This window comes from Lissotriton vulgaris, chromosome 2_1 (assembly GCF_964263255.1).
Source record: "Lissotriton vulgaris chromosome 2_1, aLisVul1.2, whole genome shotgun sequence".
NCBI lineage: Eukaryota > Metazoa > Chordata > Amphibia > Caudata > Salamandridae > Lissotriton > Lissotriton vulgaris.
The window spans coordinates 753,217,341-753,242,860 of record NC_141687.1 but is presented as its reverse complement, the minus strand read 5'-3'; the positions used below and the strand labels follow the sequence as shown (position 1 = coordinate 753,242,860).

At 42.9% G+C, this 25,520-nt stretch overlaps 1 protein-coding gene across 1 annotated transcript in view; it reads left to right on the top strand.

Moving 5' to 3' along the window:
• The window catches only part of USH1C (USH1 protein network component harmonin), a 697,039-nt gene that overhangs the window by 155,436 nt on the left and 516,083 nt on the right, over positions 1–25,520 (top strand). The window contains exons 3-4 of the mRNA XM_086954146.1: positions 4,259–4,402; positions 20,727–20,865. Coding sequence (XP_086810272.1) covers positions 4,259–4,402; positions 20,727–20,865 — 283 coding nt within the window. The remainder of the gene's footprint in view (positions 1–4,258; positions 4,403–20,726; positions 20,866–25,520) is intronic.

Genomic DNA, 25,520 nt, shown 5'->3' with positions numbered 1-25,520 from the left:
GCTTTGGGCCCCGCCTAAGTCAGGGCGTGTTGCGCACCCCGGGAAAATGTGCCAACGGAGCCCTGGACCACAACTCTGGGCCCGATGAAAAGGAAGGCAAGCCGGGGAGCGCCGTTGTGCTACCCTTGAAAATACGCCTAGGGGGCCCGGGACCCCATCTCCGGATCTGAAGTGCTGGGGGGGACAGGGGAGTGCCGTCACACTCCCCCGTGGCTGCAGGAAGGAGGGGGAAGTCCTGCCGCACTCCCCCGAGGCCAGCTGGACCAGTGCTGGCCTCTGTGTCTGCCAACTGGAGCTGGCAGACCAGAACTGCGGTGTCGGCTCCCGTGGCAGCACGCATGGGTGCTGGCCAGGCAGGGAGCCAGCAGGGACATCCGGGGGTGGGCTGCCCTCCAACAAAGAAGTAGGCATGGGGTCCGGTGTGGGACCGGGACCCCGAAACTCAAAGACGGAGTACCTCGGGCCAAGGTGGGACCGGGCCCCACACCGAGTGACCAGGGGTGGGCTCACTGACCCGCATACACTTACCTGGGGGGGTCCGGGTGGGACCGGACCCCCACCGAGGTCAGAACGCGGTGTGAGGCTGCCAGGAAGAAGGGCAGCACGGCTCCCCCCGGGTCAGGTCGCGGGTGCTGCCGCCAACAGAAGCTAAGACGGGGAACCGATGGTGAAAAGGGGTCTGGGATCCCACTCTGGGTCCTGCTGAAGGTGGGGGGTGCTGTTGTGCCCCTGCGAAGACAGAAGTTGGGGAGCACTGTCGCGATTCCGTGAAGAGGACCCAACAGGATGCCAGGAGCCCATCCTGACCCATGCCAAAAATGAAGCCGGGGAGTGCTGGCACTCTCCCGTGAAGGTTTCCAGCGAGGAGGGTCCCGGGATCTCAACTCCGGGCCCCCATGTGGAAGTAGGAGACAGGGAGCGAGGTTATGCCAACCCCCACAAAGGAGGCTCTAGGGCCCGGGACCACAACTGCGGCCCTGCCGAAGTCCGGGCATGTCGCGCACCCCGGTAAAATGTGCTAATGGGGTCTGGGACCCAAACTCCGGGCCCTGACGAAGTCGGGGCATGTCGCACACCCCGGGAAAATGTGCCAATGGGGCCCGAAGTGCTGAGGGAGGATGGGGTAGTGCCGTCACCCCCCGCTGCTGCAGGAAAGAGGAGGGTGTGCCGCCACTCTCCCCCGAGGCCAGCTGGACCAGCGCTGCAGTGCCTACTCCTGCGGCAGCGTGCGTGGGTGCTGGTCGGGTTGGGGCAGCCGGGGGTGGGCTCCCTGTGCTGCCCTCCAACAAAGAAACAGGTGGGGGGTCCTGGGTGGGACCGGGACCCCGAAACTCAAAGGCGGAGTACTTCGGGTCAGGTGGGAATGGGCCCCTGAAAACCAGCAGCGTGGCTGGGGTATGGGCTCCTCGAGCCGCATACACTCACCTGGGGGTCCGGGTAGGACCGGGCCCCGCACCGAGGTCTGAACGCGGCGTGAGGCCACCAGGAAGAAGGATAGTACGGTTTCCCCCCTGCTCTAATATTAATGGAAATGGCTGAAGCGCCCCATTATGCCTTGCAGGCCCGGACCGGCCTGCAAGGGAAAGCAGCATTTGCTCGGTTTGCGGTGGCCCCAGGAGAGCGGGGTCACCACCAAGTGAGTGATTAGGTGCAGGGGGAGCTGCAGGAGCAATGCAGTCTCCCTCAGCACGACGAGAACAAGCCCCTCCCTAAGTGTCATGGGGACTTAAAAGAAACAAGCCCTCAAGGGCTCAGCCAGCAGTTATCAACATCTTGCAGCTTGAATTTTTGTTTTTGTTCTGCAGTTGGGGGTTGTTTTCAGGACTGCATTAAGGGATGAAGGGCTGAGTTGGGGATGTCTGGAGAAGGGCATCCCCTGGAGACGAAGAGGTGCAATTGCACGAGAAGTACATTACTAATGTAATTTCTACGAAGTGCATTGACCAAGGTTATTTCCATGGAGGGAATGTAAGTCACATGTGTAATGTGAAGTCATAAGCAACGAGGGGTTATGTAGTCAGACATTCCTGCTAGAATGTTTGGCTGTATATTCTTAATCCTGGATTTCAGCTGTGATGCCTTTAGGGGCTGTAATTGCAATGCATTATTATGATCAACAAATGTGATGAGTACTGTCATTCTAAAGTGATGCTTAAACATGTATTCTTGCTTCTGCACTTAGGTGAAGTACAACCCAGATCGTTAGCCCCTAAGATGTAGTGGTGTATACTTCATAATCAGTATGGGATGCCCAGTCAGGGTTCTGTGTCACCAGGGCAGGTGTGCCTATTTTAAATACTGGTTGATATAATGGGTTTAGGACGCCACTGGGAAGGTGCCAGTGCGCAGGGCCCTCGCTTCAGGTTATGTCCAGCTATCTGCATTAGGGGGCAAGATCAGGTGCATTAATGGGAGTGGTGGTACTAGACCCCCTTGCGGGAGGGGCAGAGATGTTATGCAATGTCACAAAGTAATTCCAACAGCTTATGTATATTTATAAATTGGTGCATAGTATTGAGTAGTGTGTATGTTTAATAAATGCACTCTTACTTTTATAAAGAAAAGTACAGACTGGACAATCAATTATTGAGTGTTATTTCTGCGCACCTGTAATGGCGATAATTAGCCCACACCACATCCCCTGAGTATGCCTACGACTGCTCTGCAATGCTACCCTCTGAGAGTCAGACGCTACCCTAGGGTGTTTGGTTCCCAGTGAAGGAAAAATGTGACATGTTATTTGTGCAGGCCTCACAGATACTGCCTCGTTTTCCAAAAATATGTAATTGTTTTACATTCCTAATAGCTCTCTAACAGTCATGTTTTCCTCAAATGTTGTTACTTAAAGTTGGAAATAACAAAATGTAGTCATAAACTTATAAAGAAGTTTGCGATGAATTGTCAATCAGCCTAGAGAAAAACACCTGCTTGTCAAATTGGGGTTGAAATTAAGAATATGTGGTTGCATAGTATGTTGGTGGTCTCTTTGGGTCGAGTTGTAAATAATGGCATTTACAGTTACCCAGCGTATCCATTCATTGGTGGCCTCCATCTAAATGAAATCAAGTTCCTTTTTTAATACAGACTTTTTCTATCAGACCTTTCTATAGCTCTCATTACAGTTAATTAAGGGAAGGAAAAACGTAACTTCTATCATTTTACTGCAGCACATGGACACCGTTGATCAGTTTAAAACTACACAAAGCTTAGCGGTGGTGAATTACATTATCTCCTGCACAGCCTGTTTCATTACCAGCTTAGCCATTTTTGTACAACAATGATTGACTCCCTGATGAAACTTCAAATAGAATCTTGCAGTATCAGTTTGGTGGGCCATTTCACCACTCCACCAGCATGATTTTCATACTACACCTTAGGTCTTTTTTAAAATGCTACATCATCAAACTGAGATAACACTTGAAACAAGCATTGATAACGCCAATAGGTCTGGAGTTGGCTTGCAGCCATTTGGCTTAATCATATCTTGTTTTGATTTGCCCGGGTTTTTGTAAAACTTTGTTGTTGAGGGAGCTGCTGGACCTTTGCACACATACTTGTCTCAAAAAGCACATATTGCTATAGTAGTTTCTGGCATTGAAGCTACATTGTGCGCGGGTGTGTTGTTTGTGAAAGAACATAATTCTTTAACTAAAAGTGTGGCTAGCTAATAGCTGAAGAGAAGAGGGACTACACAGTGTCCCATGCTGTATAGTGCAGTAGGCAGATGAATAATGTGAATGATACAGCAACCTTTCAGTGGATGATAAAAAGAGTAGGTGAAAGCACCGATAATTGGATAAGTAAATATATATCATTATAATTTTAGCAAAATCAAAGGTCTAAGCTAACTGCAAACCTAAAAGTATGCACTCCATTCAGTGCTATATGAGCAAGCAGTATTCCTCATTGTTTGGTTTATTTTCCTCTGGTTTGTAGTTACAAAAGATTAGATTGAAACATTGCAGAAAAATATAATTGTTGTTTTTATTTAGAGTTTTGTGACTTTGTCTTAGTACAAACTGTAAATTGCTACACCAAATTTTTAGAAATACTAAAATGAAATGTTTGTTGCTACTTTATTTGCTTTTCAGTTTCCTAAGTAGGTTTATTTTTGTAAGGAAATATTGGAGACAGAAAAATATTAATATGTGATACATACAGTCATGTAATGACTTTCATTTTTTTCTTGAATATGTGAACTCACTTTATTAAGCAGATTTGGCCAGCAACCTTATATGGTTTTCTTGTAATTTTTCAGGGCTATGAATCTACCAGTGTTCGTGGGAGACTTGAAATTAGTGATTAATGACCCAACTCGTTTACCGCTGTTTGATGCTATTCGTCCTTTAATACCACTAAAGCATCAAGTTGAATATGATCAGCTCACTCCTAAAAGATCAAGGTAAGTGTAGACCAATGTGTGCCGGAGTCACAGCTGTTAAACATTTTAAGGCATGTGGTGTAAGTGCATTGGCCAAATAGCAGTGATCGAGTGCAGGGTGTATGGCTGACACCCAGGGCATTCCAGTAGTGTCTCCACCCAACTTTTTTGTTGCAAAATTCTCCTAGAAAATGGCTAAGAATGCAAAAGCCTTTCAGGCGTTTCCGAAAAGGCACTCATGTGATAGGTATTTGGTTGCCTCTGAAGAACCCTCAAAATTGTTTGGCATGGACCCTCGAGTAAACTTTGAAAAACTTGAACCAAACAGGCAGTTTGAATAATTTTGTAGCACAATTGGATGAAATCTGTAGGGAATTGGTGCTCTTATCAATTTTCAATGTGTTTCAATATTTCTTCTTTTTTTGGCTTATACTGTACTGAAATGACAATATCATGCCTGAGACAGCATAGCTATCCCTTAGCAGACGGCCTTTAGGATACAACGGGCGTGATTCACAAAAGTAATCTAAGACAAAATCCTAACCTTACGACTTTCAGTATTCCCAAAAGGTATTTAGGAGTGGTAAAGTTAGGAATCCTAACTTTACTACTACTACAAAGTAAGAATTCCTAACTTTACTTCTCCTAAATGCCCTTTGTGAATACCGAAAGTCGTAAAGTTAGGATTTTGTCTCAGTTAAAATTAAGTTTTGGTCTTAAATTTAATTTAGGATTTTGTCTCAGTTAAACCTAAGTTTTGGTCCTAACTTTACAACTTTCGGTTTCCACAAAGGGGATTTAGGAGTAGTAAAGTTAGGATTCCTAACTTTACTACCCCTAAAAAGTTAAGAATCCTAACTTTACTATTCCTAAATCCCCTTTGTGAATACCGAAAATGGTAAAGTTAGGATTTTGTCTCAGATTACTTTTGTGAAATGGGCCCACTAATCTTAAAAGTCTCAGACTTCCGTTTAATACAATGATACTATCATGCCAAGCTACCAAGAAACATGATGAAACCACCAGAGCAGTAAGTAACTATGACCAAGCATGCATGGTGGAATTTCTGTTTTTTAGACTTTACTAATTTTTGAATTTAGACAATATAATCAGCACACAGAAGCATGCATCGTAAGCTCAGTAGCCTATCAGTTCAAAACATTACAGAATAAACGGTGTCAGAATCTTTCCAATAAGGGGGAACATGAAACAGTAATATATTTGAGCATTACAGAGCTGTCTAGGTAGTCTTGAATTAGGTCTAAGCATCAATAATGGCATGGTAGACGCATTAATAATAATGAACAGTTTTAAAAATCGTTATTGTTGTCAGCTTTCCAAGCAAGGTATAACCTCAAGGGTTCCAAATTGTCTTGTGGGTGGGCGTGAAGATGTTGCGGTGCAGTGTTATCAGCATGTTCCCTAGGGAAGGCAGCGTCTTTTAGCCAGTGGGCAACTTTGGGAAGAAGCTCCTCATCCAACAACAGGCCAGCTGTTTTTTGCTAGTGGAAGCCCCGATCCCACAGCCGCCTGGCCCTCTTCAGAATACTGGATGGAGTTAAGGCATATTTAACGAGGCACGTGCAAATAATACAAAGCACACCATCGAAAGAGTAAGACAATGGTTTGTCACAAAAGTTACAACTGATGCATTTGATACAGTCTGTACTGGATTTTAGTGGAAAGACTGCAGAAGTGGATATAAGGGGCTGTACATTGAAATGGTTCCCATCATTTCTTTCAAACAATATTCATTCAGTTGTCAGGCTGCCATACAGGTCACTTACTAAGGTTTTACAATGTGGTGTCTCGTGGGGTTTCGTCACTGAACACCACCCTTAATAATCTGTAAGTGGCTCTCCTGGCACATCTAATTCAGAGGCATCAGCTCTCATTCATCTGCTATGCAGATGATATTCAACTAATTAAGTTTGGATGGAGTTGGGGATGAGGCAAGGCATAATAACTTAGAAGGTTGCAGAAGCAGAAGCAATAGCAGAAAGGGTGGCCAAGAACTGCCAATAGTAAAACTTCAACAAAATTGAGGTTGTGATCATAGGGGGCCTGCGATATCCTGTTAGATAGCTGAATGGGAGCCTGTGTCTGACCCCTGTTTGACTAGCAAGAACTCTTGGGGTGACTTCTGATCATTACCTTACCTTTCCTCCACTTATCAACAATGTCACTGCTTCCTGCTTTTATTATCTGAAGATCATAACAAAAATTCTTTAAAGAGACCCATTATCCTATGCCATATTTGGATTTTGCTTAGGCTATTCAAATGCACTTTCAGTTGCACTGTAGTGACTTCAGTTGATGAAAAACATTGTGTCTCGGTTACTGCTGGCCCCCTGCGATAGACGCACATTTCAGATCACCTACTGACATTGCATGGTTGGTTGTCAATAGATAAACTTCATCTTTAACCCCTTCGATGCTGGTGACGGAACCATTCCGTCATCAGTCACGGTTGAGCTGTGCTGATGACGGAATGGTTCCGTCACGACCACACCCTGTTCATGAAAAATCAGCACAGCAGGAAAATTCCTGTAGCAGCGATGTGGTTAAAAACCTGTATATTGGTTTTAAACTCCTCTATAATCAGGGGGATGAATTTATTAAACAGGTAAACACCACATATTTTCCAGATAAAGCACTGTGATCTTCTATTGCACATCAAAAATAAAGAGAATGAGGCAAGGAGGATGATTATCAGCTCAGGATTACATAAAAATTCGCTTAGATCTAAAAAGTAAAACTGATTTATTGACATTCATAAATGACTTACATTTTGGCTATTCTTGTTATCATTGGTATTGCTGTAACCCAACGCCATGACACCCTTGGTCAACCGCCTGCTCTATTAATACAAACACAATAATCTAATGTTGGTTAAAAAATAAGTACAGACACAGGGACGCTTGGCAGCTATGAATCTTACACAATAACAGTACCATTACTTTCATGTAGTCAGGTAAACAGTGTAGAAAAGCAGAGGTAAGCATGCTGAAAGCATCAGTTTTCAGGTGTTTTAGATTACTGGCTACAAATTAAGCGCTTGTAATTACAATTTTTTTTAATTTCACGATTGCCATTATGTGTAACGAGGAGTAGGTGAATGACCTCCGCCACCAACTATGTCCAGACCAAGGATTTGTTTATCAAAAACATTTTAATCTAACACTATTTTACTGTCTTAATCCACTAATTGTTCTGGTAAACAGACATAATCCAGAGAGTGTAAGAGGTAATGAGATGTGAGAAAGGACATGTGAGAGTGAAATGCACAGACCTCTATGCTTAACATTGTCTAACGTAAGCCCATTTTACATAGTGATAGCGGGAAGACGCCATGGACCTTGCAATACTCATCTTTCTAATTAAATATGCGCTTTATAACAATCAATGCTAAAAAGCAATATGTTTTGTAGACACTTGAAAAGCATTTTTTTTCTACTTTGATGATTAGGTTATAGAATGAATACCAATAAGCACTGATTTCAAAGTTTGGAAACCTCTGAGAAAATGTAAACTAAATTCCACAACAAATAAAAACTGAAAATAGTAAACCCTAGACATATTCCAAAAGGGCTTCAAACACATGTAGCAGAGCTGGAAAGATTAGGCATTTCTACTCACAAAAAAAAGATGTGTGTGTACTTGTGTGTTTGTGTGTGTGTGTGTGGATAATTAAAATGTTCTGCCTCTCACAACTCCGTCTCCATCACACTGGTAGATGCTGAATCCCAAGACAAGGTAAGAGCACTTCTTTGATTACTCATACACAACACCAGAACACATTTGACTCAGAATCACAACAATCTACTAGTGGGGTATGAAGCGCTATATACATGCCCGAATGCAGCAAATTACTCTGTTGCATGTCTGTGTACACGAGAAAGAGCACCAGGCATCTGCAGAAATGCAACACAAGAGTTTGTGTACTTTTATGTTGGCACAACTCGTCTTGCTGTATATCTGTGTACTTGGTAGTTTGTTTGTGTACCTTTGGGGACACATTAATCAACATATTTTCTTGTTCAACCAAGCACTTTTGTGTGGGTGTGTTTGAATTTATGTACATCTGGGAAAATATATGTATGTATGCTCATGAGATCATGATTGTGTGAACATGAGTGAGATCGTGTGTGTTTGTGTATTTCGGACCCCGAGCCTAGTTTTCTCTTACTGCTCCATCCTACTAGTAGGTGTATTAACCCATGGATTGACCTCTTTGTAGGGAAGAACAGCTACAGATCTTCACAGAGATGCCTTCTCTGTTCATAGAAAGCGCTCAGCTGTTCTATTCTCATCCCCGTAGGGCACAGCCCTGTCTGCCCGGCTGATTCATTACTACACCAACTAATCACCCACAACCTGCCTACATATAGCAATAAAATCATTTGTATTCACCAAGTTGGTGAGAATATTTGTTGCCTTGTCCTTCAATATGAGGAATAATTATTTGAGTAGGAGAGAGGAGCTACAAGCAAAAGATCAACATCTTTGGCATGTGCAGGGAAGCAGTCGTTGTGTGTAGTCCACTTCTAACCTGAAGTGATCAATGACATGGTTTCTGACTGGGCGCAGAAGATCAATTCACCTACCACCTGTTCCCAGGCTATACCTGCACATGTACAAATAATTGCTGTACTCCACTAACAGCCCACTGGATCTCTCCTGAAGATCATTAAAGATCAAATGTTGATTGCACTTGCAAGCTTATTATGTTGCTGTTGGCATACTGAAATACAGCACCAGCAGAGTGGACTGATTTTCACTCAGCTCCAGGTAGAAGTATTTCTGTGCCATTGCTAACCATCAATACATATGCAGACTGTATGGCTATGAGAAAATGTATATTTTTGCGTGGTCACCCTCATGTTTGTGCTGACTTTTATTGCTGGGATACTGCTGTCCAGTGCACACTATAAATGTTCTAATCCCTAAAGCATGTAAAAATTGGATAATCCCTGGTTAGCATAGCTAACTCTCCTATAATTCTATATCTAGGAATTAAACGTAGGATATGTAGATATTTAATGTTGCCTTGTTCCAAAAGTGACAAGTCACCAAAAGGTATTTTTGCTGTGGAAGGCTATGGCTAGGGTGGGAGGGTCTCCTTCCCCCAAACGTTTTTGCTGTTCCCTCAATTTTTGCTGATCTGTTTTTGTTGATTTTAGAACTCTGGGCACTTTACCACTGTTGACCAGTGCTAAAGTGCGTGTGCTTTCTCCCTAAGCATGGTTTGATTGATTCATTCACAATTGACCTATTTCATTTACTTATCAGTCCCTATGTACTATATGTGCTTAGGGCCTGTACATTAAATGCTACTAGTGGACCTGCAGCACTGGCTGTGCCACCCACTTAAGTATCCCTTTAAACATGTCTCAGGCCTACCACTGCAGAGCCTGTGTGTGCAGCTTGCACTGCCATGCCTACTTGGCATTTAATACCACTTGCCAAGCCTTAAACCCCCCTTTTATTACATAGTCATCCCTAAGGTAGGCCCCAGGAAGCCCATAAGGCAGGATGCCCCATAATTATAAGGTAGGATATGTACCTTTAAGTTTTACATGTCCTGGTAGTGAAAAGCTCCCAAATTCGTTTTTCACTACTGTGAGGCCTTCCCCTCTTGTAAGTTTACATGTGGGATTTCTTATTACATCTAATAAGTTATAATTCCCGACTGAGAGGGAGTAGATCTCTCATGTTTTGTTCCTATGGACTTGTAATATTAAATCCTCTTTCATGGCACAGTTGGAGTTATGACTACTACTTTTAGAAAGTTGCCCCTTTTCTGCTCTTAAGCCCTGTGTGCCTTCTCCTATGCATGTCTGGGGTGGGTGACAGCTGAGCCTTGTGCATTCCCTCTAGACCGCCATACACAAAGGGAGCTTAGGTGTGCCTGATGGGCCATCCACATCCCGATGGGCCACCCTGAGCAGAATGGGAGAGAAGAGCTGGACACAGTCTCACACTTACATCTAAATAGGTTGTGTACTTTCCCCACGAAAAAGGCTGCCTTACCCCCTGTAGTGAGGCTGGAACCAGGGCAGGAAGGGGGATCTCTCTGAATTCCAAAGCCTCCCTTTGAAGTTTCCTCCACTTCAAAGGCAACACTGGGTATAAAAACCGGACTTCTGACCCTACCAACTGAGTACGCTTCTAGACCTATTGATACTCTGCCAGAGAGGAGGGCTGCTGTGCTGCTGAAGGGCTCTTTTCTGGACTGCTGCTTAAGAAGAACTGCTTTTCTGCTGTGCTGACCCACCTGCTGCCCTCCTTGCCTGGGTGAGAAGGACTGGACCTACACCACTTGAACACAGACTGCTTCCAACTGCTCGTCTGCTGGCCTCCTGTTCTGAAGTCTCAGGGGCTTCAAAGACTTCCAATAACCCTACTCAGTCTTGCCCTGCCAAGTGGTGCCAATTCAGCCCTTAGAAGCGGGTAGGAAGTGCTGTTCCTGCAGAAATCCATGCATCAACACCACTCGCGCCACTCGGAACTGGCACATCTCCATCGATGCTGAATCATCCCCAGTGCCGCAAAGAATAAAGACATTGCATCACCCACTGCGCAGTGCATTTCCTTCAGTTCTCTACGCATACTTGGATTGCGGTTACTGCTGGACAAGGTGCATACCTCTGCCAACCACAAACGCAATTTCTAACTAAGGGGTCGATTATGATGGCGGTGAATCCGCATCCTCCGGGCCGGTGGAAGCCACCGCCAGCCCGGAGGATGCGGATTCACCGCCGCAGTCCTTGAAAACACCCACCGTCAGATTATGATGGTGGTGGGATCAGCGGCGGATGGCAGGTCCGTCAGCCGCTGATCCGCGGGTTGTGGACCACAATATGGTGGCGGTGTCTGCAAGACACCGCCAACCATATTATGATGGGTGTGGAGACATGCTTTTCCGCAGCGGATATTCCGCCGTGGAAAAGCATGTGGACCTTTGCTCGGGCCCTCAGGATGTAGGGGGGTGGGGGGTGCACATGCGGGGTACCTATGCTCGGTGCCTGCCGCTTTGTACATGCACATGCAAAGCATGCATTTTTAACTTTGCAGCGGGTGCTGCTTTAACAGCACCCGCCGCAATGTTAAATATACAGGATTTGACCACCAGGGTGGCGGTCACATCCTAATTCCTATGGAGGGAACGCCGCTGCCCCTGCGGACGGTCCCTCCATCCTAATAGGCCTCATTGTGCTGAAAACCTTTTAGGTCTTGAATAGGCAGATAGCCAATCACTGGCTACTAGTTGGATTTGGCACCAGGGTTAGTAAATGTTTCATAAAAAATGTTTTAATCACAAATGATTTTACAAAATAAAATCCAAAAAAGCTATTGTTAATAATTTCAACATCATATCAGAGAACCACTGTGTTATAGCTCATGAGCTGTAAAGGCAAGGCAAGGCTCTGACCACTTTACAGTCGATTCACATGCCTTTCATGCATAACACACATAAAACCATTCACACTGCCAGCTGCAGTTCCCACAAAATACAACACTCACGTTTACAAACAGCTCCATTCACGGGCCTATCACTCTCACATGCCAACAGGACTTTCACACCAATCACACCACCAAGCACCCAAACATCAGACAAATGACAAAATCACCTCAGGCAAGTCAATACACATACTGTCTACCAGCCAAAAACACACCGCAAGTACATGCACACCCCTAGCCAAGCACCAGACCATGCACAACGCTAGCCAGGCTCCGGTCTACACACACTGCCAGCCAAGGGCTAGCCCGCACACATTACCAAACAGACACACCGCCAGCCAAGCATCAGTACATGCACACCACCAGGTAAGTGCTAGTCAACATACACCACCAGCCAGGAGCCAGTCTGCACACACCTCCAACCAAGCAAAAAGTTCACACACCTGCCAGTCAAGCGCCAGCCCACACACCCACCAGCCAAGCGATCTAGTGCGGAATCTCTTATCATCATTGAGATTTAATTTTTGGCAGAGATTCTTCTTTGTCACATGAAACTCGTCCATTTACAGATATAGAGTGAATGTATTTGATGAAAGGTGGCTGTATGGTATGTTTGCTGAGTGATTGTTGTGAATCCAGGGGTGATGTGTTTTTTGTAGATTGCCATTGTTTTTCTTTGTACATTTAATTTGAGTCATGTATTTCTGATAGCAAATTCCTGTGACATATGTACATATTATATTTATGATGGAATGTGGTAAAATAAGAAAAGAAATACTCTTTAATACAGATAATGAATGAAATAAATATAAAGATTTTTATAAAAATGAAATAAAACATTTTTCTGAGAAAATAAAAAGCATTATGTACTGCTCTTTTGGTTGTCACAAGTGTACTTTAGAAATTGATTTAGAAGAATTTCTTGATTGAAGTACTATGGTCGATGAGGGAAACCCTATACTTTTGTGACTACTGAACGTATTTACACCATTTACCAAAAAGAGTTCTTTCTGAACCAGGCACTACCTTTTTGCCAAATTTGGTGTAATTCCGTTCAGCAGTGCAAGCTGTAGCCGTGTCTAAAGGTTCCTATGTGAAATTGATTTTCTAACCTCTTTTTTTTTATTACTCAGGAACTACTGAATGGATTTACACCATTTAACAAAAAGAGTTCTTTCTGAAACAAGAGCTACCTTTTTGCCAAATTTGGTATAATTTTGTTTCAGCAGTTTGGGCGGTAGCAGTGTCTAAAGTTTCCTATGGTAAATAACATGGAGAAAACGTGTTTTGGGACCCCCTTTTTTCTGAGCCCCCACTTACTGAATCCCCCCAAAACTTTCAGGATAGGATCTGCCTGAAGCGGGCCACTAGTTTTGAAACTTTTGCGAAGATTCGTCAACCGGCGCAAAAGTTATTGGGAACTATAACTATCTACTGGTGACCGGCAGTAGATTATATATATATATATATATACATAGATGACCTTTTTGTGATTTGGAAGGGAAGTCAGGAGTCAGCAGAAAGCTTTGTGACAGCCATAAATACTAATAATCTGAATTTGCAATTTACAGCCACCATCAGTAAAACTTCCATCACTTTTTTGGATATAGAAGTATTCATTGACCACAATAAGATAGAAACCAAGCTTCACCACAAGTTAACTGCGGGAAACTCTACCCTTCATGCGAGCAGCGCACATGTAAAACACCTTATCAGCAGTATCCCCTACGGGGAGATGCTGAGACTTAAGCGCATACATAGTAGGGAAGAGGATCTGAGGGAGGCCCAACAAGAAAGTAAAACCAGATTCATTGAGAGGGGCTACTCAGAAAGTGTAGTCAATGCAGCCATATCCAAATCAGGGCAGAAAAACAAATTGGCTCTCCTGAGTGGGGATTCGGATGTAACGTCACCCACTGGCAACAATACAGAACCCAAACCTGAATTCAGAATTATTATGCAATACAACACCCAGCATAGACAGATTGAGTCAATTATCAACAGAAATTGGCCTCTAGTCTTAAGTGACCCTGTAATAGGGAAAAGTCTCCGCAAAAGACCTTCAGTAACATACTGTAGAGGGCAATCTATGAAGGACGAATTGGTTAAAACCAGTCCTGAAGTCCTAGAATCCACTAACTGGCTTCAGACCCATGCAGGGTTCTTTAACTGCAAAGTATGTAAAGCCTGCAAACAAGCAGTAAACAAAACTAGTTACCTCTCACCCTTTGACTTAAAGGAACACAAAATAGACAAAGTACTCACGCGCAAAACAGAGTTTGCCGTATATGTCTTGTCTTGTCCTTGCAATCTGCTCTACGTGGGTAGCACAAAACTCCCCGTACACAAAAGGATTCTTCAACATTTGCGAGCAATTTGCAATAAGGACAATACATACCCTGTGGCAAGACACTTTAAGACAAAACATAGTTCCAAAAGTCAGGAGTTGAAATACTTTGTAATAGACTGTGTACCAGCAAGCAGACGAGGGGGTAACAGGGAGGAGAAACTGCGCCGCTTAGAGACTCGCTACATACTTGACCTCAATACCAAGCATCCCTTTGGACTTAACATCACAGAGGACTTGCATACATGTTTATAATGGGTCATCCCCCTCAGGACTTTTATTAACTAAGAACTGATTATAAAATTATAAAATAAAAGTGACAATAACATTATCACCAACAGGGAATACATTGAATTTAATACTTTTTAGCGGTACTTTTTAGATAAATATTTATTGATTGATATTTAATCTATATTTAGTTAAAACAAAATTTTATTAGAGATAGAAACTTTTTACTTGTCTATATACATATATTCTAACAATGAATTTCATTCTTTTAGCCTTTATGTAACCATTTTAAGGTTTTTATTGATTGGCGAATTTATAAGATTCTGTTTGGTGACATGTATCGTGATATGCACGCTTCACAGGTTGCATTGTGATGATGATGTAAAAGTTTATGAGTCCAAAACATAACGAGGACCGCTGCACAAATGTAATTCCCAGATCTGGTTTAATCAATATGTCAGGGGAGGACTACTCTTTTTGGTATTTATACCGTCATTCTAACAATCACACCACCATGGTCAGAAAGGGAGACTCTGATAATAGCTTAGGTCATCTCTAGTATTTATACCGCTATTTTGACTTTGCTGTTAAACCCCCACATTCTCTTGCTTTGTTCGCACATACAGACATTAAAAGTGTCACATAACCCCATTTAAGAACTTACATTGAGCAATGGGGCTCCATTGCCTAATTAATGGGTTTTTTTCCTGCCCAAGGGTAATTAACTAAATCTTTAGCGCTGCTTTGTTGACAATTCTATTTAAAAAAATCTTTTTTTTAATACGTTTTTGCACACCCTTATTGCACTATTTACCGTTTTTTATCAGGATATGGTTTTAAACTATTTATCAATACAACTATTTTGCACATGTTTTTAGCTACGTAATAATTACAGCAACCGTATTTATGTATTTTGGAAACGTTTGAATAATGTATTTGTAGTGGGCATGTCAAAACTACAAAACTCTTCTGTTTCTATTGTAGGCCAATACATGTGACCGATTGATTCAAATGTATTTAAACCAATTTCCTGTAAGAGCTGTGTCATGTGATCAAGCGCTCGTAGAAGCGCGAAACACGTCATGGCGACTAAGAACACCGAGGAATAAACCTATTCTTGCACTTACTTTTGGGTCCGTGTCCGTATTTGCTGTTTGGATTTCTGCAGCGCCTTTATCGGATTGTCCTGGAATATATATATATATATATATATATATATATATATTTCTCCAAACCTCCTCCTTGCAGAGAAGAAATTAGCCGCACACCGCAACTGAGCTTGCATTCATTTTCCTTTTTATTCCTTCAGCATCCTGACATGTTTCGTTCTACCAAGAACTTTTTCAAAGGATTACGCTTCACGGAATTCACCATCACTGCTGCTGATTTTAACTCTCACAGGTGTGCATGTTTTTATTTCCTCGCCCCCGATGGGACGCCCATAGTGAGCCGCCGAGCATTGTGGTACTTGTATTTTTCAAGCTTTCTTTTTTAACCCTCCAATGGGTAACTGCTTCTGTTTCCGTAGTTTATGATGCAAAGTCAGTTGTGCCACTTGCGAAACCCACTTTGAAGGCTTTGCTGTGATCCATGCCAGAGCAGGTCTCTGGCGGCACCTGTCCACCCTTAATCGCTTTCATGGCACAAAAAGACGGTTCCTGACGGGTAGACACTGGCGCACTTGCTGGAGGTGCGTTGCTTACGGTAGAACCAAACCGTTAAGTATTTCTCCAAACCTCCTCCTTGCAGAGAAGAAATTAGTCGCACACCGCAACTGAGCTTGCATTCATTTTCCTTTTTATTCCTTCAGCATCCTGACATGTTTCGTTCTACCAAGAACTTTTTCAAAGGATTACGCTTCACGGAATTCACCATCACTGCTGCTGATTTTAACTCTCACAGGTGTGCATGTTTTTATTTCATCGCCCCCGATGGGACGCCCATAGTGAGCCGCCGAGCATTGTGGTACTTGTATTTTTCAAGCTTTCTTTTTTAACCCTCCAATGGGTAACTGCTTCTGTTTCCGTCGTTTATGATGCAATGTCAGTTGTGCCACTTGCGAAACCCACTTTGAAGGCTTTGCTGTGATCCATGCCAGAGCAGGTCTCTGGCGTCACCTGTCCACCCTTAATCGCTTTCACGGCACAAAAAGACGGTTCCTGACAGGTAGACACTGGCGCACTTGCTTGAGGTGCGTTGCTTACGGTAGAACCAAACCGTTAAGTATTTCTCCAAACCTCCTCCTTGCAGAGAAGAAATTAGCCACACACCGCAAGTGAGCTTGCATTCATTTTCCTTTTTATTCCTTCAGCATCCTGACATGTTTCGTTCTACCAAGAACTTTTTCAAAGGATTAAGCTTCTTGGAATTCACCATTACTGCTGCTGATTTTAACTCTCACAGGTGTGCATGTTTTTATTTCATCGCCCCCGATGGGGCGCCCATAGTCAGCCGCCGAGCATTGTGGTACTTGTATTTTTCAAGCTTTCTTTTTTAACCCTCCAATGGGTAACTGCTTCTGTTTCCGTCGTTTATGACGCAAAGTCAGTTGTGCCACTTGCGAAACCCACTTTGAAGGCTTTGCTGTGATCCATGCCAGAGCAGGTCTCTGGCGTCACCTGTCCACCCTTAATCGCTTTCATGGCACAAAAAGACGGTTCCTGACGGGTAGACACTGGCGCACTTGCTGGAGGTGCGTTGCTTACGGTAGAACCAAACCGTTAAGTATTTCTCCAAACCTCCTCCTTGCAGAGAAGAAATTAGCCACACACCGCAACTGAGCTTGCATTCAGTTTCCTTTTTATTCCTTCAGCATCCTGACATGTTTCGTTCTACCAAGAACTTTTTCAAAGGATTACGCTTCACGGAATTCACCATCACTGCTGCTGATTTTAACTCTCACAGGTGTGCATGTTTTTATTTCATCGCCCCCGATGGGACGCCCATAGTGAGCCGCCGAGCATTGTGGTACTTGTATTTTTCAAGCTTTCTTTTTTAACCCTCCAATGGGTAACTGCTTCTGTTTCCGTCGTTTATGATGCAAAGTCAGTTGTGCCACTTGCGAAACCCACTTTGAAGGCTTTGCTGTGATCCATGCCAGAGCAGGTCTCTGGCGTCACCTGTCCACCCTTAATCGCTTTTACCGCACAAAAAGACGGTTCCTGACGGGTAGACACTGGCGCACTTGCTGGAGGTGCGTTGCTTACGGTAGAACCAAACCGTTAAGTATTTCTCCAAACCTCCTCCTTGCAGAGAAGAAATTAGCCGCACACCGCAACTGAGCTTGCATTCATTGTCCTTTTTATTCCTTCAGCATCCTGACATGTTTCGTTCTACCAAGAACTTTTTCAAAGGATTACGCTTCACGGAATTCACCATCACTGCTGCTGATTTTAACTCTCACAGGTGTGCATGTTTTTATTACATCGCCCCCGATGGGACGCCCATAGTGAGCCGCCGAGCATTGTGGTACTTGTATTTTTCAAGCTTTCTTTTTTAACCCTCCAATGGGTAACTGCTTCTGTTTCTGTCGTTTATGATGCAAAGTCAGTTGTGCCACTAGCGAAACCCACTTTGAAGGCTTTGCTGTGATCCATGCCAGAGCAGGTCTCTGGCGTCACCTGTCCACCCTTAATCGCTTTCACGGCACAAAAAGACGGTTCCTGACGGGTAGACACTGGCGCACTTGCTGGAGGTGCGTTGCTTACGGTAGAACCAAACCATTAAGTATTTCTCCAAACCTCCTCCTTGCACCATCACTGCTGCTGATTTTAACTCTCACAGGTGTGCATGTTTTTATTTCATTGCCCCCGATGGATTTCTGCAGCGCCTTTATCGGATTGTCCTGGAATATATATATATATATATATATATATATATAGATATATATATATATATATATATATATATATATATCTATATATATATATATATATATATATATACAAGCTGTACCCTGCCACGCGTTGCTGTGGCTCAGTCTGGTTAAATGGAAGAGAAAGAAAAGAGTAAGCGCACGTTTCTAATATGTTTAATTTCACAACGCTTGTGGGCACACAATATATTTTTGTGACTATTGTCACGTTATGTATATATAAACACGCGCTAATGTTGCAAAGTGAACCAACTCCCCCCCGCTCCCTCCACCCACTTCCAGGTCTGCCATCCTGACACCAACTGTTCATCCTAATATATGTAGACTATTGTCTCTATGAGTCCTTTCTTAATGTTACAAAGTGAACCAACTCCTCCCCCCTCCCTCCACCCACTTCCCGTTTTGCCATCCTGACACCAACTGTGCATCCTAATATATGTAGACTATTGTCTCTATGCGTCCCTTGTAGTGGTTGCGCAGCAACGAAATCGATAGTGTCTGTTCAGCCTGTTGATTAAAAACACGCACGTATTGGACACGTGCGTATTCTAATCTCATGTTGTGTATGTATAAACACACGCTTAATCGAATCCAACGTTATGTCAAAATTTCAATTCAATCGGTGAATAACTTTCGGAGATTTGCGATTTTGAATAAACGAACATTTACATTTATATTTATATAGATATCCAAACAAAAAAATACTCCTTCCAAGCTTCTTGGAACCGTGGAGGGTGGCACGCACGCCGACGGAGCACACCTGCTGTTGACACCCACTTCAAAGCAAAAAGTAAGCGCGCTCTCAGGAATGATGGACTCTGTACTCGTTAGGTTTCACCTCTGTGTTTATAAACACGGAGGTGAACCCTAACGTGTACAGAGTCTATCACTGCTGAGAGCGCGCTTACTTTTTGCTTTGAAGTGGATATATATATATATATATATATATATATGTATAATATACACATCCTTTGGAAAAATAGACCACCTAACTATAGCTAGCTAGTGGCAGCCGCCTGACAAGTTAAGCACTGCTTAATTCTGAAGGCCTTTCCTCAAGCCCCAATATTTGTATTTTGTCTACAAATAAACAAAATATGAACATTGTTTCTTGCTGCTGGAAAAAAGCATTCACAAACACAAAATTAAATAGAGAAAATATGCACACGATTTAAACTATAAAATATGATACTTAATTGCACGTCAGTGAAAATTACCAACCCTTTTGCCAGATAACACCTGTACCTAAGGGACCGATAGGGACTGTCTTGGTTTCATGAACAGAACATTTTTGTATTATTTCAGAAGATATCTGTTCCACTTCCCCGCTTACTCTTTCCTTGTAACTTTTCACATAAACATCACTGGGGCATATTTACAAGGGCTAAATCTCTGCCTTTTTGTCTTAAAAAGCCAAAAAAACTGAGATAAAACTATCGCCCTATTTACAGGAGGGTGCTAACATGCATAATCGCATGTTAGCACCCTTTTTCCCAACGCCTCCCTTTGCATCTCTAATGAGATGCAAAGTGGGCATCACTGGGCGTACCCTTGCAAATATTGCTGATGTTCACATCGCTATATTTACAACATGATTTTAGCACATGTCAGATTTTGGAGAAAACAGCGGTTTTCATCAAAAACTAACGTCTGCCAAAATCCTGACCTACCTATGCTTAACATGGGGGGTGGATTGTGCTGATACGATCATAGGGACGTATCAGCAAGGTTATCGCCATTTTGCAGGGAACATTGCTGGAAAACCAGCGACGTTCCCTGAAAAACAGCGATTTCCCCGCTATCGCTGGTAATTATATCGCCCTGGGGAAATGCGTTGTAAATAACGTGCTAACAGGGCAATATAATACAGCGATAGACAGCGATAGATAAAAAAACGCTAAGCGTGCTTTGCTTTTATTTATCGCCATCATTGTTAATATGTCCCACTGTGTTTAGCGGCAGTATAATTTATTAAACCTTTGATAATGCTTTTATTTATGGGTTTGCAAATCTGGTGGTATGTAAACTAAATAAATACGTTCCATTCAGTTTCAGTTGTATTTTGTAAACATTCATATTTATTATCAATTTTGTTAAGTGGTTTAGAATGTGTATTCAGTATCCAAAATAATAATCAAACACATTTTGTGAAATAGCAGTGACTTATCTTTCTTTTTTCCATAAGCAAAAAATGTTTCTTTGTTTACAAAGGCAACGTTTATATAATGTTATGTTATGCCAGTCAGTGTGTAATTTGCATTACAAGACATCTGAATTTGAATAAAACAGTTGGTCAGGAAAAATCCAAAATATGTTTGTGCAACTGTATCTATCTTCATATGGATCTCATCCTTTAAAAATATCCATCTACGACTTGCAGGAGCAATGTATGTGTTATAGCTGGACTTCATGAAACATTGTACTTTTTGCAGAAAGTTAAAGGAGGTGAGGCTCGATCGGCTGCATCCTGAAGGACTTGGACTCAGTGTAAGAGGAGGACTTGAATTTAACTCAGGGCTTTTCATATCTCAGATTCTAAAAGAAGGACAAGCAGATAATGTCGGCCTTCAGGTGAGAAGTTGAGCTACCAGCTACAGAGGCATTAAATACAGATTATAAAAGATATGTTCGCATTCAAACTGATATATGGCAAAATTACCCATAAATGCCATTTCCTCTGCAGTCGATAAAAAAATTGTTGTTACACAAGCATAAAATAAAATTCAGTGGTGCCAAGGATGGAGAGGATGTTACTTAAGGGCTACAGAGACGCCTCTGAAGCAGGGGAACTAGGGGGCATGTTACCAAACAATAGCGATAATTATCGCTATTGCTTGGTTAGAGACAAAAATTTACAGCTGAGCTGCGTCGAATTTTATCGCAAATAAACCTTGCTATTCCCAAGGTTTATCGCAAATGCGATAAAAATCGGCCTCAATGCATGAATATCGCTGAAAAGTCAGCGATATTCATGCATTACTGGCCTAATGCTCTTAGCCATGTTATCCACCTCCCATTAGATAACATGACTAAGAACTGCTCAGGGCAGGTGTTAGCTTTTGGAGATATTTGCGCTTAGCGGGAATATCTCCAAAAGTTGGTAATAGGAGATAGCGATGTTAGCGACTGTTTCCAGTCGCTAACATCTTGGCACGCCCACTTTGCATGTCATTAGTTATAAATATCACTGACATGCAAAGTGGGGCCCAAGATGGTCGCTATCTCCTACTAGCTGTCGCTAACTGGTGTTAGCGACAGCTAGGTAATAGGGAGATAATTTTATCTCCGCTTTCTTCGCTTTTAAAGCCAAAAAAGCGGAGATAAACCCCCTTGATAATATGCCCCTAGGTTCGAATCTGGCGGGAAGTTCAAATATTCTTTTCTTCTCGGTAAATCACTTAATCTCCCAAGGCCTAAAAATTCATGTGTCTGTCTGTAATGCAAATGGTGCTCATGTAAAGTGCTCTGATACCTTTTGTCGAGTTTGCGCAGTATAAAACTACAAAGAAATTAAAACCGAAGCTTTCCATCATTCAAAGGAGAGCTTTCCATTATGCAGACGAGTGCAAGGGCCAACTAGCTCCTATGGGGCATGTTGTCTTCTGCTCACCAGGTAGCTTGGTAGGGAAGGGGGGTCCGCATTTATACTGACTTTGACTGGGGCTTGGACCCACACCAGGCCTGGGCGGTGAACTCTGCTCCATTTGCGGAATGTTACACGGAGCGGAATATTTTCCTAGCCCGCCTCCCGGCGAAATTTCTTAGCGCGAGCAGTCAGATTTCTCAATGCGTGCAGTCGCAGATGGTCATGGCCGCTCACATTGAGAAAGCTACTCAAGCGGCAAAAAAAGAAGCAGTGCCCTCTTGCTCTACGCATCATGTCATTTGGTCTGATTTTACAGTGCGTGACAAACACCCAGCTCTTAAAATCACAGTGAATGGCATGACCAAATACACCCAGCTGATATTGCGGCAGAGTTTTTTGGTCCCTTTGCGGAGTTAAATGAACTCCGCCCTGGCCTTAGTCAACACAGAGCCTAATAGAGGAAACTCTGGCCCCCCATAAGTTTATTGCTTCTGGGACTGCATTTAAACATTCAGGTCCTTCTCAAGGGTTTATGAGCAGGACATACTGCCAGAGGGTGGGTGAATCCGTCGCTCTGTGACTTTGCTTCACTTTCTCACGTGTGCATTTGGGTAGATTCAGCGTGCATGGGGCACTGCATTAATTGATAACCCTGCACCTGGGACTAGTTTATGCTTGGTGGTTTTCATTTTGCATGCACGGGCACAAACTTCACCCAAGAAACATTCCAGATAAAATTGCTGCTTATATTATATTTTTATTAGGATGCTAGTGGTTTTTGGTCAAATAACTTTTTTTATTTTCTCAATATTGGAAGTGGAAGGTCTCCCTATGCTGTAATAGTGCACTCAGAGATCCCCAATACTGCAGAGTGCGATAATTTTTGGGGTGGGAATTATCACACCATTCTGAAGTGGAATGAGGAATACATGTGGAAATCGGTGTTATTCCCATCGACTCCCAACTCTTTTCTGGCCTTTTGTGCCATTTCATCTGTACTGTTTCTCCAGGTTTTCCTGGTGACATGTGCATGAGAAAACACATGTGACTGAAGTTTTACACATTACTTATAACCATTATTAGAACATTGGAATGTTGGGAGCTCCATTGAAAACAATGGAGTGCTCCGGGCTTATAATGGCTGGTATAAGCCTGGAGCTCCAACATTCCAATGTTTCTTTGTTCACAGCTCTGGCTGTGAACAAAGGCTTCAGGGAGCCTGAGGGGATTCCAATCCCCTCACGCTCCCATAAGGCTTTGTTCGCTTTTGTTAGAACATTCTGCCCTCTAGTGGCAGAATGTTCTAATAGCCTTATAGCCCTTCGTAGCTGGGCTATACCGGCTATTAAAGTCTCTCTCCCTTGTTAAAGGCCCTCGCCGAAACCTGGAGAGGGACTTTATTAGCCGGTATAGCCCTCTACGGCGTGCTATAAAGCTATATTAACTTCTGTTAACAGTCGAATCAAGATTACCACCCGATCTGGAATGGGGGTGGGGGAGATATATCACAGTCATTTCTAAACGAATACACAAAGAGCCACATCATAAACTGAAGTGGGAGGAGGCGGGTGATGTGGAACGTGTTATATCAGAGTTTCCCAAACTGTGGTCCGCAGACCCCCAGGGGTCCATGGCACATTCCCAGGGGTCCCCAGGCAGCAGTTTGAAAAGCACTGCAAAGTTCCTAGCATAATTAGCAGTTTTCGAGCAACAATAAAAGTGTCATGAAAATGCCAGTGATTAATGTATCTGTTGAAGAGAGTTGAGAGTTTTGTCCAGCGGCAGCTTAGACTTATCTAATGTAGCACAGAGAGTTAATATGCCTACTGCAAAGAACGTGTACCATGCATTTTAAAAAACTGTATTTTATGTGCATAGGTCAGTGGGTTTCTGATTTTGTCACAGATATTCTTTTGTTACTGCGCAATGCATAAGGGAAAACGTAATCTAGCACAGTGACCTATAAACTCTCATCAAAGGGCTGCTTGCAAACTGCATGGTACAAGTTAGTAACTTATGTTTTTTCCCCAGTCTATAATTATTCGGATGCTGTTAAAAAGGTTTATTTGGGTGGAAATACATTTTTTATGTTAACGTCAATGCTAACCACTGTGTTATGTTCTGAATCCTGAGTTTGTGCTTCACCAGACCAAACACTCTATACAAATGCCTAGCAGTATGAATGATATGTGAATCCTACACTTTGTAGTCCCCTTTGCGTTATGTAATATTTTCTATACACTGATTTTCACGTATGATTCATTGTCTCTATATGTGTGTGATGTAAAGTGCTTTGACATCCTATAATGGTATGAGAGAGATGCTATAAAACAAATGAAATACATGTGACAGAGGGGCTATGGTGAGATGAGAGGCCCTGTTGGAGGGTGATAATAAGGGAATCATTGAAGAACCCCAACAAAGATTGTCATATCCTGGAGCATAGTTAGGTCTTTATTTACTATTCTTTAAAAGCTAATACAATTCATTATATAATGATAAATGTTTTTTAGACTGCACCACTGTTACCGAAATTTTTTGGGGGGGTGAGCCTCCCAAAGCCCCTTTTGCAGTGGTCAGGCTCAGTCACTGCACTTGGTGTTCACCACATAGGGACTGGTCTGAGAATATTTGCCAGCGCTTATTTAGGTTTCCAGTCTGGCCCTGGCAGGAGCCTCGTACTGCAAAATAAAATCAACGATTCAAAAGTTAGTCTTGGAGATGCAGCGCCAACCTTCCCTTTAAAATGTTTTTTAGTGGAATTTCTTTCAATATAAAATACTAAGGAGATATTTACAATAGAATTGGCGGAGCATGTCGTTAACCTCCTTGGCTTAGCGACATGCTCCGCCACCTCAGAAACGCAGGGCTGCACCATATTTACAAAAATATGGTACAGTCTTGTGTTTCCCCCTTCACTGGTGCTACATTTAGCAGTGTAGTGCCAATGCAGGCACCCTTGCACCATAGTGCAAGGGTGTCTGCGTGCAGGGGAAGATTGTTTACATGCAGGAAGTTCCCACTTCCTGCACATGAACAATTGTGAAATGCCGTTTTGTCACTTCCATGTTTGCTGCCTAATGCAGCACACATGGAAGTTACAAAATGTATTTTTTTAAAGATTGTTTATGTGCTCGAAGGGCCAGCACATAACGCATTTCTCCTCATTTCGTTTCGCCAAGTTAAGACCAGGTTTTTCATGGTCTTAATCTTGGTGCTGCCTCCTATTTACGCTGCCCTTGTAAATAGAAGGCAGCATCAAAATAAATGGGTGTTGGGGTAGAACACCCACCGCAACTCCCACGGCCCAGTCCTAATTACAAGGCAGCGCTAAGCCACAATAAGTGGCTTAAAGCTGCAGTGTAAATATGGCAAAGCCCCTATCGCCACGGGAACATCACAAAAATTGCCGTTCTCATTGTGATATGGACTTATAAATATGCCCCTAAAATCCTTAGTAATTTGAGTATTTGTTTTGTGTGCACATGTGTGTTTTTTTTCCGAATTACTGTTTTAATGTTTGAAAATTAAATCCTACAATTGCTTGGGGGTCCCCAGCTTCCAGTGGTGACTAAATGGGGGTCGTCCGTAGTCAAAAGTTTGGGAACCACTGTGTTATATAATGTATCATAAGGATACT